This window comes from Myotis yumanensis, unplaced genomic scaffold (genome assembly GCF_028538775.1).
Source record: "Myotis yumanensis isolate MYYU_CA2020_CCGP unplaced genomic scaffold, mMyoYum1.0.hap1 SCAF_2, whole genome shotgun sequence".
Lineage (NCBI taxonomy): Eukaryota > Metazoa > Chordata > Mammalia > Chiroptera > Vespertilionidae > Myotis > Myotis yumanensis.
The window spans coordinates 213,913,229-213,926,230 of NW_027223753.1; the positions used below are offsets into that span (position 1 = coordinate 213,913,229).

Below are 13,002 nucleotides of genomic sequence, written 5' to 3' on the forward strand. Positions count from 1 at the left end.
TCACCTCGCAGGTGGATCTCCACGGACCTCAGCTGTCCGCGCAGGGCCGGGCACTGCAAGGTCAGTGAGGACTCGTCAGTGTGAGTGGGGAAGGGCAAGGACGGGCAGTGCCCAATAGTCTGTGATTACAAGACAAAGCAGCCCAGGACCAAGAACCGCTGGGACCCCATAGTAAGGCTTCAGAGTAATACTATCTCTTCACTGAAATTCTTTTAATAAAAAAAGCACCTTCGTATTTTTAAAAAACTTAATTCCTGCCCCAGGAATACCCAGTGAGACGGGTTTGTGACAGATGTCCCAGTATTGGGGCTGATGCTAATTCTGCTGCTGTTTCGGGTGTGGAATGATTTATGAGACGACTTCCCAGGTGGGGACTGAGGACACGGGATAGGACAGCCTTCCTTACTGCGCACAAGACGTGTCCATCTGGAAGAACGCGGGGTCCAGGAACAAGTCCAGCACTTCTTTCTTCCAGGCCCGCTTCGTGTAGGCGTAGCCGCTCAGAGAGCTCAGCAGCTGGGCGCCCGCCCGGAAGCTGGGCATGTTGTAGGCACTAAATGGGGGCGGCAGGGGAGGGGTCAAGGTCAGAGGCTGCCCAGGAAAGCCACCGGCTACATTTCCCATAACCTGCTGTCCTGCACAGATGGAGGGTACAACGCAGGCACGCCACCTGTGGTTGCGCAGGTACGGGAACACGTAGTAGAGCAGGCGGGAGACCAGCGGCACGGCTTTCTCCTTCTCGTCGCTGCGGTAGACCATGTCCAGGAGAGACGCCAGAACCTGCAGCGGGGGTGCGAGACCAGAGAAATCTTCTGAACCAAGGGAGGGAAAGAAGGTAGTCCTCAAGGTGTGAACAGCCTAACACAGTGATGGCGAACCTATGACATGCGTGTCAGAGGTGACACGCGAACTCATTTTTTGGTTGATTTTTCTTTGTTAAATGGCATTTAAATATATAAAATAAATATCAAAAATATAAATCTTTGTTTTACTATGGTTGCAAATATCAAAAAATTTCTATATGTGACACGGCACCAGAGTTAAGTTAGGGTTTTTCAAAATGCTGACATGCCAAGAGCTCAAAAGGTTCGCCATCTCTGGCCTAACAGGAACCTCCCAGTGGAGCTGGAGGCCGAGACCAACGAGCCCACCTGGGATGCGCAGCCCACACACCCTGGCACCTGAGAAGACATCTTCCCAAAGGTTCAGGACGCAATCACTTCCGTAGGGATGACGGTCAGGCATGTGCTTACCTCCGCCAGCAGAGAGAGGGCCTGCACGCTGTACACCGAGGGGGCGGACGCGGACACCATGGCCGAAACAGCGGCAGCAGCATCTGCTAACAAAGGAGCATCTGTGTGTAACCATGATGGATAGGTTGCCACTGAGCACTCATGAACGGGAGTCATGGGCCCCCAGATTTCACACTGATTATGTACAGGGATGTAACGTAGGTATTCTTCTCTGTCAACACGCTCCATTTCAGCACCAAACCATCTGTATATTTTGATCAAATACATTAGCACTGACTGTCTTCCTCCCCATGTCCAGTCTCGGCATCATTCTTGGAACTTCAACCTTCCTTTGGATGATCTACTGAACACCCTGGCCTCTGAGCCCTTGACATTTTCTCTTCTAAAAATCTTTTACTCTGCTCAGCCAGCCACTGTCACTTTTACTCTGCTCAGCCAGCCACCATACCCTTGGCCTCACAATTTCCAAAAACTCCATTTCCAGCATCTTGATAGGACCATTTTGTTTGTTTGTTTGTTTTTGTTAATCCTCACCTGAGGATATTTTTCCCATTGATTTTTTTTAGAGTGGGAGAGAGAGAAACATCGATGTGAGACACATAGACTGACTGCCTCTTGTATGTGCCCTGACTGGGCCAGGGATCGAACCTACAATCCAGGTACATGCCCTTGATTGGAAATCAAACCCACAGCCCTTTGGTGGGAGAGCCGACGCACTCACCACTAAGCCACACAGGCCAGATCGAACTGTGTCTTTATCTTTCCTGCTCACATACTCCTGGAACCCTGCTCTGGCAAATCCTGAATCCGTGTACAGGCCTCCAACCCCTGAGTCTACCACCCTAACTACCCAGCAACTCCTCCAGGTCTTCACTGCTCTACCTCCCCCACTACGCCCCATGGTCTAGCGTCAACCCCGCAAACATCCTTAACTCTCTTGCTTCTCTCCCTCCTAAGTTCCCACCTGGAGAAACGCAGTGCCGGCCAGGTAGCCTAGGTAGTTCTGTGTAGCTAAATGCTCTGAAACGATCCTGCTTTATTTCATGGGCATGAAACTCAAGAGACCCGATGCTACCAGGTAATCCCGCCACATGCTCTGTGACACAATTCTTCCACATGCTCCCCCATAGCCCTCACCACCCTCCCTCCTCAGCTGACAACCTCCCTTCATACATCAGTGAAAAAACACCTATGTTGAGTCAATCTTTGATTATCATCTTCCGCGCCCCACACGAGTGCAGGCCCGCCCACTTTGTTTGCTGTGGTGCCAGTGTCCAGGACACAGCGCGTGGCCATACCAGTCACGTGCCTACACATGAGGACCTGCACGCCCACGGCACGCACAAAATCTTCCAGAGAAAATCACGCCACTTCGAAGCCCCAGTCTGTTTCCTGAGTTACAGGGCTGATGTGTAAACTGGGTTTGCATCCAAGCACTCCGATTTCTGGTACTCTATACTTTGCAGATTAAGTCTTACTGAGAAGCTCCAGGTTCACCTCGAGCTTTAGAAAACTGATTTCTAAAATACATAAATAAAAAAAATCTGGCAATTACTACAGCACTGTCTTGAGGTTAAAGTTCATTATTGCACCAAAGCCAGGCCCAATCCAGCCACTGGACACAGCTGAGTGGTGGAGACGCAGGTCAATCTCTAACCTTACACGCGGCAGAAACCTGAGGACAAATCAGCCAGGGGATGCACGGGCTCTTTTCCTAGAGAAGAGCCACCAGCACCGCCGCGAAGGCACGATTGCTGGTTTACATCAGCCAGTGATGGGATCCTAGGTACAGTATCTCGTGCAAACCACTAAATAGCTGTCAGACGAATATGGCAGGACAGATGGGCGGTGGCATCACTGTGTCCAGCACACGCCCTCCCTCCTCCTGGGAGCAGAACCTGCTTTCGGGCGGGAGCCCAGTTCTCGAGGTGCCGTGCACCAACCCCCCCTCCGCGCCCCGCCCTGTCAGCCTCACAGGACTTGACTAACCTCATCTGGGCACCGTGCCTGCCGTGCCTAAAACAGGTATCAAACCCGGCTTTTCACTTGAGGCAAACAGTTTTGTGTGGTTTTTGGATTTCTGATAAGTATACTTGTCTAGTGGTCTTTAGGGCCTTGGCAATTGACAAGCTGCACTACTGCATTTAATTCAGACTCTTCTAGAATGTCTGGCTGACCGGTGGGCCTGCAGCAGACGATGAGTCTCCCGACCATTTTCCTAGGCGGCTTTAAGTAGTAATAGGCTGGGTGTGCCTAGTCTATGTGACCTCCCTTTTCAAGTCTTCACATGCAGGCAATGATGAGAGGCAAGGGTGTGTAAGCCAGAAATGAAATACACAATGTCAACTGCCTGACAACAGTTTGCTGGTTTACTGTTTCCACAGTCCCTCCCAGGCCCCCCCCCCCCCCCGCCCGCCAAAAAAAAAAACAACCCTCCACATACATTCTCCTATATTTTCTATCCCACAAAGATTTCTATCACTGAGTCTTGGGAAGATCCTTCCTGGACCCCACGCAGACTCAGTGGGGGGTTGACAGTCATCGGGACACTGTTAGTGGCATCTGCTGTTTGTTACACATCCGACTTGTGCTGTGAGGAGTGAAAGCAGAGTTTACTTTTAAGGAAAAACTACACCCGCCAGCGGGCAGCAGGCACCACTTTCTGACCTTCTACACCTACCGCACACATCCTCCTCGGCGTCCGAGTCTTCCAGGGAGACCTGAGGCTGCGCCTTCACCTCCAGGTTTCTGCTCAGCCAGCTGGTTTGTTCTAGGGAAGAGCCAGCAATGTTCGCCACGGCGTCCAGGATTTTTTGAGTGACTTCCTGGGAGGAATCGGGAGACAGAGGAAAGGAAGTTCGTTATGAAAAAGAATCTAAGAGCCCGAAAGAGCATTATCCAATAGAAATACAATGCAGCCACCACTGTGAGCGCGTGGGTAAGATTACATTTTCAGGAGTCAAAAGGGAGTTGAAAGAAACAAGTTGGTAATGCTGAACCCAACATGTCCAAAACCTTACCAACATGTAATCAGTACAGAAATTATTGATGACAGTTTGCATTCTTTTTGGGACTGTCTTTGACAGCGTTGTGATTTTACACTGACAGCACATTCAACTCAGAGGGACCACCTCTCAAGGGCTCAAAAGCCACACGTGGCAGTGACTACTGCACTGGCCGACGGAGCTAAAACAGTGTAAACAGGATGGCGTAGCTGCACAGAGCATCCAGCGGATTGCTTTTCATTAGAACCATGGGTTCTTGCTAGAGATGCACCTTTCAACAATAACACAAGGAACAAGATTAAAGAAGTGGACTCGACGGGGGTGGGAGGAGGAGGCATCCATCCAGGTCAGGAGTACGGTCAGTGAAGCACCTGCTCAGGTAGCTGGGCTAACGGGACAGGACCCTGTCAGGTTTCTCTCTCGGGCCAGCGTCACCGAGCGTCGCCAGTGAAGTGCGGCTGTGGGTCCTTGATACCTGAGGACTGCACAGCCCTGACGCCACTGTGAGCCCGGCAGTTGTGTTTGCATGAAGGGAGAGCACGCCTGCCTGCCTGCCTGCCAGGGGGGCGAGGAGGGTGCACGAGGCCAAAGCTCTGAAGGGGGAGGGTCAGGGGCCTCCACACTCATGATGATGCTTCTCCACAGGTGGAAGCCAGAGCCACCTGGGCCTCCTACCGATGCTTTACTGCACCTTAGACGGCAGCGGTTCAGAACTCGGGCCTGGAGAAACCTTTCACACATGCCTGGGATCCGAACCATCAGCAAGAACAGCACCAAAGCCGGAAACATACATCCCAGCTGCCCTGGCCGGGGAGCTCAGTTGGTTAGAGTGTCCTCAGGGATGCCAAGGTTGTGGGGTGCATCCCCAGTCAGGGCACGTACAAGAATCAACCAATGAATCCATCAATAACTGGAACAACAAACTAGTGCTTCTGTTTCTTTTTCTTTTTCTCTCTCAAATCAATAGATAAAAATTAAAAGACCAAAAAAACAAACAAAACCCACATATACCCTAGCTTACATCAAAGCCTTTGACTAAAAAAGCCTTTTTTTTTTTTGGAATAGTATTTTTTAATATATTTTATTGATTTTTTACAGAGAGGAAGGGAGAGGGATAGAGAGTTAGAAACATCGATGAGAGAGAACCATCGATCAGCTGCCTCCTGCACATCTCCTACTGGGGATGTGCCCGCAACCAAGGTACATGCCCTTGACCGGAATCGAACCTGGGACCTTCCAGTCCACAGGCCGACACTCTATCCACTGAGCCAAACCGGTTTCGGCATAAAAAAGCCTTTTAAAAGTATACTGGCACTAGCTGGGTTGACTCAGTGGCTAGAGTGCCGGCCTACAAACTGAAGGGTCCCGGGTTCGATTCTGGTCAAGGGCACGTACCTCAGTTGCAGGCTCCTGGCCATAGCTGGGGGCATGTGGGAGGCAACCAATCGATGTCTCTCACATTGGTGTTTCTCTGTCTCTCCCTCTCCCATCCACTCTCTCTAAAAATCAATGGAAAAAATATCCTCAAGTGAGGATTAACAGTCCCTATACTGGCTGAAAAATAGCGATTTTCTAACTCCATCATTATGTCTGTTTATAGTTGCATTGAACTCTAAAGAGATTTTCCTTCTCCTCTGGGTGAGTTTTACCTTTAATTTTCAGCATTTTGAAATTCCCTGTGATTATGTATAGCTTTAACTGGGTTTGGGGGTTGGAGGAGAGAAAGTGTTTAAGGAAGAAAATCCATGCAGAGATAGACTTTTTATTGCAATCATGCCTCAGGCGAGTTCCACTTGCACCTGCGCAGTGAGAGAGGGCAGCTCGTCAAACTGATTGTCGGACTGCAGTGGGAAGGCCAGGGAGGGTTGGGGGACAGGAGGGAGGGGAGTAAGAGATCAACCAAAGGACTTGTATGCACCCATATAACCATAACTAATGGACATAAGACACTGGGGGGTAAGGGAGGGCAGGGGCTTGTCAAGGGCGGGGGGGAAAAAAGGACACTTATGTAATACCCTTTGTAATACTTTAAGCGAAAAATAAAAAAATAAAAAAAATAAAAAAATAAAAAAAAAGAGAGAGGGCAGCTTGCACTGTCCCCGGCAGGTGCTCACGCTGAACCCGGAACCTCCACAGGGAGGTCAAGCCCTCTGAAGGCAAAAGGAGGAAGTGAGGCCTGAGCAGAGGTGCAGATCCAGGTCGGATTCTGCCCAGTGCTGATTATCTACAACACAACCCTCAGAAGAGGCACAGCCCTTGGGGAAGGTAGCAACCCGCCACTTTCCACACAGACCTGCAGGTCCCTCTGATCCTTCTTGCTCTCCAGGCTGGGCGTGCGCGTCACAAAGTCGTTGAGCATGCTGTGGGGAGACAGTCAGCGTCAGGCCGGGAATGTGCGGGCATCACCCTCCCAGCAGAACCCGCGGGGATGTGAAGGCTGGACACGCACCTGAGGAGCAGGAAGTACCCCGGGGGGGCCAGGTTCAGCTGCGCGGACTCCCTCAGCACACCCAGCAGCGAGGGGAAGTTCTCCTGCAAGGCTGTCGCTGGGAGCCTACGTCCAAACAGGAAAGAAACCAGCCATGAGCAAGTCAAAACCAAACGCTCTCACAGCAGACTTTCGGTCCAGACGGTCGGAAAGCGGGGGGAAGGAAGCATAGCTGACTGATCTGTTCATTCTTTTTTCGGTTACAACAGACACATGCGCCAGGCCTCACCTAAGGCTTTGCTGGCAGCGTGTTCAGCACACAGCACACGGGTTTTATAATGTCAGCTGAGATCTTGCAGGAGGAAGAGGAGGGCCCAGGGCACTCCCATGCCTCGGGAAGGAGTCAGGACCCCACCGAGGCATTTCCTGCGCTAAGTAAGGCTCCGGGTCGTGAAGCCGAGAGGCGCAGGTGTTATCTGCAAGCTCTGCAGGAGGAGAAGGGGGTTGTGGGGCTGCACTACCTTTGGATGAAAACATAGCAGAACTGCAGCACAGGGACGTCCACGAGCGGCGACTTCTGAAAAGTAAAGCAAAACCCGTTACCCAAGTCGGTGGGAAGGGAATTCAAACAGAGAAGTGGACTCTGCGTCCTAAGGAAGAAGGGGTGAGCCAGAGTCTTTAAATAGAGTAACAGCTGTGAAAGCATCCCCCACGTGCAACACAAATAAAGGCATCCCACGAGGCCCTAACCACCAGTGCCGCTAGCACACTTGCAGGGAGTCCCTCTCTGTGACCTGCTTTCTGTTCAGCTCTTACCAAGCACGGGGGAAAGTGGACATTACCACTGACCCTCCCCAAACAGAGAGCTGGGGGCCAGGGCCGACCCTTCTGAAAACCTGGGACTAGCGACCGACAAGGGAAATGAAAACTTCTCATTCTCAGCTCCAGGAACCCCCTCAGAGTCAGCCCAGGCAACTTTCCCAAATCTCAAGTGGCTGGAGTCACTCAGGCAGTGGTTTCCTCCGGGCTTGGGAAGAGCTCTGTGTAGAAATTATAGAGTTGAGCTAATTAACCGACTAACCACAAAACGGTAAGTTTGTCATTTGAGCAGCCAAAAACCAGCCAGGCAGTTACAATCTAGTGCTGTTGTTTTTTTAGCCTGGAGGCAGAAGTTGCAAAAACTTGCAGAAATTCAAGTAACGCGAGGGCAGCACACCTACGCATGCCTACTCCGTCTGTACACAGGCTGTCGCGGAGCCCACAGGGCAGCCCACCTGTGACGCCGTCCATAGGACGGCCCGCCAGCGCGGAAGGTCTACTCCAGATGCCGAGACCCGCTCAGTCACCATGCAAATCCAGCAGGAACCCATGGCCCTCCACCACTGCACTCCTCCAGGCCAAGTTACTCCACATTTATGAGCCACAGGGAAAGGGAACAAGACGCCAGACACTCATGGGAGCCCGCCGACCGCCGACAGACGAGCGCCGTGGAGTCCCCACGGCCAGCACTTGCTCACCATCCCGAGTGATGACCTTAATATCTAAAGGCAATATTCCTTGCTCTAACCGGTTTGGCTCAGTGGATAGAGCATTGGCCTGTGGACTCAAGGGTCCCGGGTTCGATTCTGGTCAGGGGCATGTACCTTGGTTGCGGGCACATCCCCAGTGGGGAGTGTGCACGAGGCAGCTGATTGATGTTTCTCTCTCATCGATGTTTTTAACTCTCTATCTCTCTCCCTTCCTCTGTAAAAAATCAATAAAATATATTAAAAAAGGAAAAACCAAAATGGCGGCATAGGTAAACACCGGAGATTGCTGCCTCGCACAACCACTTCAAGAATACAACTAATGCCGAACCGGTTTGGCTCAGTGGATAGAGTGTCGGCTTGAGGACTGAAAGGTCCCAGGTTCGATTCCGGTCAAGGGCATGTACCTGGGTTTCGGGCACATCCCCAGTAGGAGATGTGCAGGAGGCAGCTAATCGATGTTTCTAGCTCTCTATCTCTCTCCCTTCCTCTCTGTAAAAAATCAATAAAATATATTTTTAAAAAAACCAAAAAACAAGAATACAACTAAAAGATGGAACGGATGCCGAAACTGGTTTGGCTCAGTGGATAGAGCGTCAGCCTGCGGACTGAAGGGTCCCAGGTTCGATACCGGTCAGGGGCATGTACCTTGGTTGTGGGCACATCCCCAGTAGGAGATGTGCAGGAGGCAGCTGATTGATGTTTCTCTCTCATTGATGTTTCTAACTCTCTATCTCTCTCCCTTCCTCTCTGTAAAAAATCAATATAATATATTAAAAAAAAAAAAAAGACGGAACGGACATCATCCAGAACCACAGGAAGGCTGGCTGAGTGGAAATTCTACAACTAGAAGGAAAGAGAAAAGTATACCGAGACTCAGAGGAGGCGCAGTGCAGAAGTACAGAGGTACGGAGGCGCATACGGAGAGGGCTGGCGGCTGAGGACACAGTTGTCTTTTTCAATCGGGAGGGAGTCTCAAGCTCTGAGCTCCAGTTCTGGGCGAGTCTCTAGGGACCCAGACTCATACGGGAGAAACTGGACTGTCTGGCATCGGTGGGCTTTCTCTCAGAGGTGTTTGCAGCGATTGCCGGGACACTGAGAAGCGGGGCCTCTGAGGGCAGCCATAGCTGCTTGCTCAGCTCTGTTGATCCCCTGGAACCCTGCCCCGCCCAAGCCGCAAGTCACGCATGGAGGCTTTTGCATATGAAAGGTCTGGCCCTTTGCAATCTGAAAATTACCTAACAAATTGCAGCTGGCCCAAGGCCCCTGGCATTGCTTCACACCTGGCTCCTGCTGGATAGCCTCAGGCAAAGGCTAGATTAGCACCTCCTTAGAGATCCAGGAGCCAGTGTGCCCGGTGGTCAGAGTGGGACCATCCAGATTGCAGCTCCTCGGATCCATAAAGGACACACTCAGGGGGCAGACTCAGTGAGCACCAAAGCCCCACTGAAGCAAGTCTTGCCCCGGAGGGGTGTCTCCTGCACAGAAGTTCTCCCACTACAGACACAGCTGATTCTCACAGCCAATTGGCCTGGAGGTCAATTCCTCCCAGTGATACCTACAACAATCAAGGCTTAACTACAACAAGACTGTGCACAAAGCCCACAAGGGGGTGCACCAAGAGTGTCCACCTCAGGTAATTGGGGAGGCTGAGCCACTGGGCCCTATAAGACACCTAGCACAGAAAGCCACTCTATCAACACAGGGAAGCAGCCAAAATGCAGAGACAAAGAAACAGGACACAAATGACAGAAATGGAGGAAAGCAAACTATTGGATATAGAGTTCAAAACCACACTTTTAAGGTTTTTCAAGAACTTTCTAGAAACCGCCGACAAATTTAGTAAGACCCTCAAAAAGACAGGTGAGACCGCCGATAAATGTAGTGAGATCCTCAAGAAATCTAGTGAGACCATCGAGGGTATGAAAAAGGACCAACTAGAAATTAAGCATACACTGACTGAAATAAAGGATATTATGCAGAGTTCCTACAGCAGACTAGAGGATCGCAAGAATCAAGTCAAAGATTTGAAATACGAAGAAGCAAAAAACACACAACCAGGAAAGCAAAACGAAAAAAGAATCCAAAAATATGAAGATAGTGTAAGGAGCCTCTGGGACAGCTTCAAGCGTACCAACATCCGAATTATAGGGGTGCCAGAAGAAGAGAGAGAGCAAGATATTGAAAACCTATTTGAAGAAATAATGACAGAAAACTTCCCCTACCTGGTGAAAGAAATAGACTTACAAGTCCAGGAAGCGCAGAGAACCCCAAACAAAAGGAATCCAAAGAGGACCACACCAAGACACATCATAATTAAAATGCCAAGAGCAAAAGACAAAGAGAGAATCTTAAAAGCAGCAAGAGAAAAGACAGTCAGTTACCTACAAGGGAGTACCCATATGACTGTCAGCTGATTTCTCAACAGAAACTTTGCAGGCCAGAAGGGAGTGACAAGAAATATTCAAAGTGATGAATGCCAAGAACCTATAACCAAGAGTACTTTATCCAGCAAAGCTATCATTCAGAATTGAAGGTCAGATAAAGAGCTTCACAGATAAGGAGAAGCTAAAGGAGTTCATCACCACCAAACCAGTATTATATGAAATGCTGAAAGGTATCCTTTAAGAGGAAGAAGAAGAAAAAGGTAAATATACAAATTATGAACAACAAATACACATCTATCAACAAGTAAATCTAAAAATCAAGTGAATAAATAATCTGATGAACAGAATAAACTGGTGATTGTAATAGAATCAGGGGCATAGAAAGGGAGTGGACTAACTATTCTTGGGGGGAAAGGGGTGGGGGGATGTGGGAAGAGACTGGACAAAAATCGTGCACCTATGGATGAGGACAGTGGGGGGGGGGGGGGCGGTGAGGGCAGAGGGTGGGGTGGGAACCGGGTGGAGGGGAGCTATGGGGGGAAAAAAGAGAAACAACTGTAATAATCTGAACAATAAAGATTTAATTATTTTTTAAAAAAGGAAAAAAATATATTAAAAAAAATAAAGGCAATATTCCTTTTTTTTCTTATAAAAATGTCTATTGTGGTAAATATACATAAAATTTACCATCTTTGCTATATTTTTTTTTTTTTGCTTTTTAAAAAAAATATATATTTTATTGATTTTTTTACAGAGAGGAAGGGAGAGGGATAGAGAGTTAGAAACATCAATCAGCTGCCTCCTGCACACCCCCCTACTGGGGATGTGCCCACAACCAAGTTACATGCCCTTGACTGGAATCGAACCTGGGACCCTTCAGTCCTCAGGTTGACATTCTATCCACTGAGCCAAACCGTTAGGGCTATCTTTGCCATAAGTGTACACACAGTTCAGTGGTTTCAGTATGTACACATTTTGGGGCAACCATCACCACCATCTATCCGGAACTATTTCATCTTCCCGAAATGGAACAACAACCAGGTTACCTTTGCACAAATCAGAACTGAGTTCAGCTCTCTCACCTATCACTGTGGTTACTGAATAAAATCGGTCTTCACCACCTTTAACTAGTGTCTGGCTTTATCTGTGATGCGCTTCAGGCTGCAAATTCCTTGAAGCAGGTGCCACTGCCTCTTAGGAAAGGTGTCCTTTTGTACGCAGGTGCCTGCCTGGAACCAGGCCTGGGCAGGCGCCTGCAGCAGGGAGCAAGGACGGGAGATGGTCCCTGGCCGTGTTCCGTCTCCCACCTTCACACAGCACACCGAAGCCTACGGGGCACAGCTCATCCATCTCCCCAAAGCCCAGTGAGAGCACCTCCATTTTACACCCCCAATTCCTAGCTGCTCTTGCGACCTGTTTTCCTCCCAAATACATTTATAAGACACGGCATTAGGAGAATGGCCCGAGTTCATGGGGAGGCCCCCCAGGTTCCTGACCTGGTCCCCCCGGATCTGTGGCCTCCTCACCACCTCCTTCACCAGGTGCAGCACCGTGTCTGTCTGCAGGGTGCTGAGTGCACACATCAGGTCGACGAGGGTGAGCTGGAACGCGCTTGCCACAGGGACTATCTGGCAAGAAAAAAACAGAGGAGACAAAAGTAAGAGTGATGCACTAAGTATTCTATAAGAGTTGGCCTGGAGAAAGAGATTTCTTTTAATCTTTTAAGTATTTAAAGGAAAACTGGGTAAGGACTATTGGTGGGAATAAAGAGAGAGTTAAGCATTTAATCACAACGTAACCAGTATCTGATACAAATTAGGACCAAAAGGTGAATTTGATGACAGGGGAGTGAGACTGGTACGTTCAAGCTTAGAAAGCATTTTAGAACAGAAACACATAATGTGAAGGAAACAGGCTAGCATAACGCCCCAGACAGCCCGGCCGGTGTTGTTCAGTGGTTGAGTCGATCCAGGCAGCAAGAGGTCACCTGATTGATTCCCAGTCAAGGCACATGCCCGGGTTGCAGGCTCCATCCCCAGCAGGGGGTGTGAAGGAGTTGGCCAATAGATGTTGATGTTTCTCTCTCATCGATGTTTCTATCTCTCTCCCTCTCCTTCCTTTCTCTCTAAAAATCAATTTTAAAAAACATATATTTTTTAAAAAAAGACATGGCCCTCTAGATCCAAAGGCAGGAAGAAAACCCGATAAATCAGGTTCCACTGTTGGCCTTGGCAGGAAGCCCTGATGTGGGAAGTGCATGATGATGCTAGAAGTCTGCACTCCATGGTCATGTGCACTTGGAAGTGTCAGGTTAATCACCAGGGAAGGACCACACAGGTGCAAAGCTGTGTGCCTGTGCTGGGCCGCCAGCCACTCTCGCCTCCCCAGGGAGCAGGAGCCCAT

General features: G+C 49.6%; 1 protein-coding gene across 7 annotated transcripts in view; it reads right to left on the reverse strand.

The window, feature by feature from the left end:
• The window catches only part of DOP1B (DOP1 leucine zipper like protein B), a 65,633-nt gene that overhangs the window by 12,443 nt on the left and 40,188 nt on the right, over window positions 1-13,002 (reverse strand). For 5 of the 7 annotated variants that reach the window (XR_011470347.1, XM_070407218.1, XM_070407217.1 and 2 more), the window contains 8 exons: window positions 12,096-12,227; window positions 7,208-7,263; window positions 6,708-6,812; window positions 6,552-6,618; window positions 3,934-4,078; window positions 1,254-1,339; window positions 671-780; window positions 407-553 (listed from right to left, as the gene is read on the reverse strand). Coding sequence is in view for 6 of the 7 variants with exons in the window: in XM_070407218.1 (XP_070263319.1) it covers window positions 407-553; window positions 671-780; window positions 1,254-1,339; window positions 3,934-4,078; window positions 6,552-6,618; window positions 6,708-6,812; window positions 7,208-7,263; window positions 12,096-12,227 (848 nt within the window). In the remaining variant the exon portion in view is untranslated. Of the gene's footprint in view, window positions 1-406; window positions 554-670; window positions 781-1,253; window positions 1,340-3,712; window positions 3,844-3,933; window positions 4,079-6,551; window positions 6,619-6,707; window positions 6,813-7,207; window positions 7,264-12,095; window positions 12,228-13,002 lie in introns of those variants that run through there. The other 2 variants (XM_070407220.1, XM_070407222.1) reach the window with 2 other exon arrangements.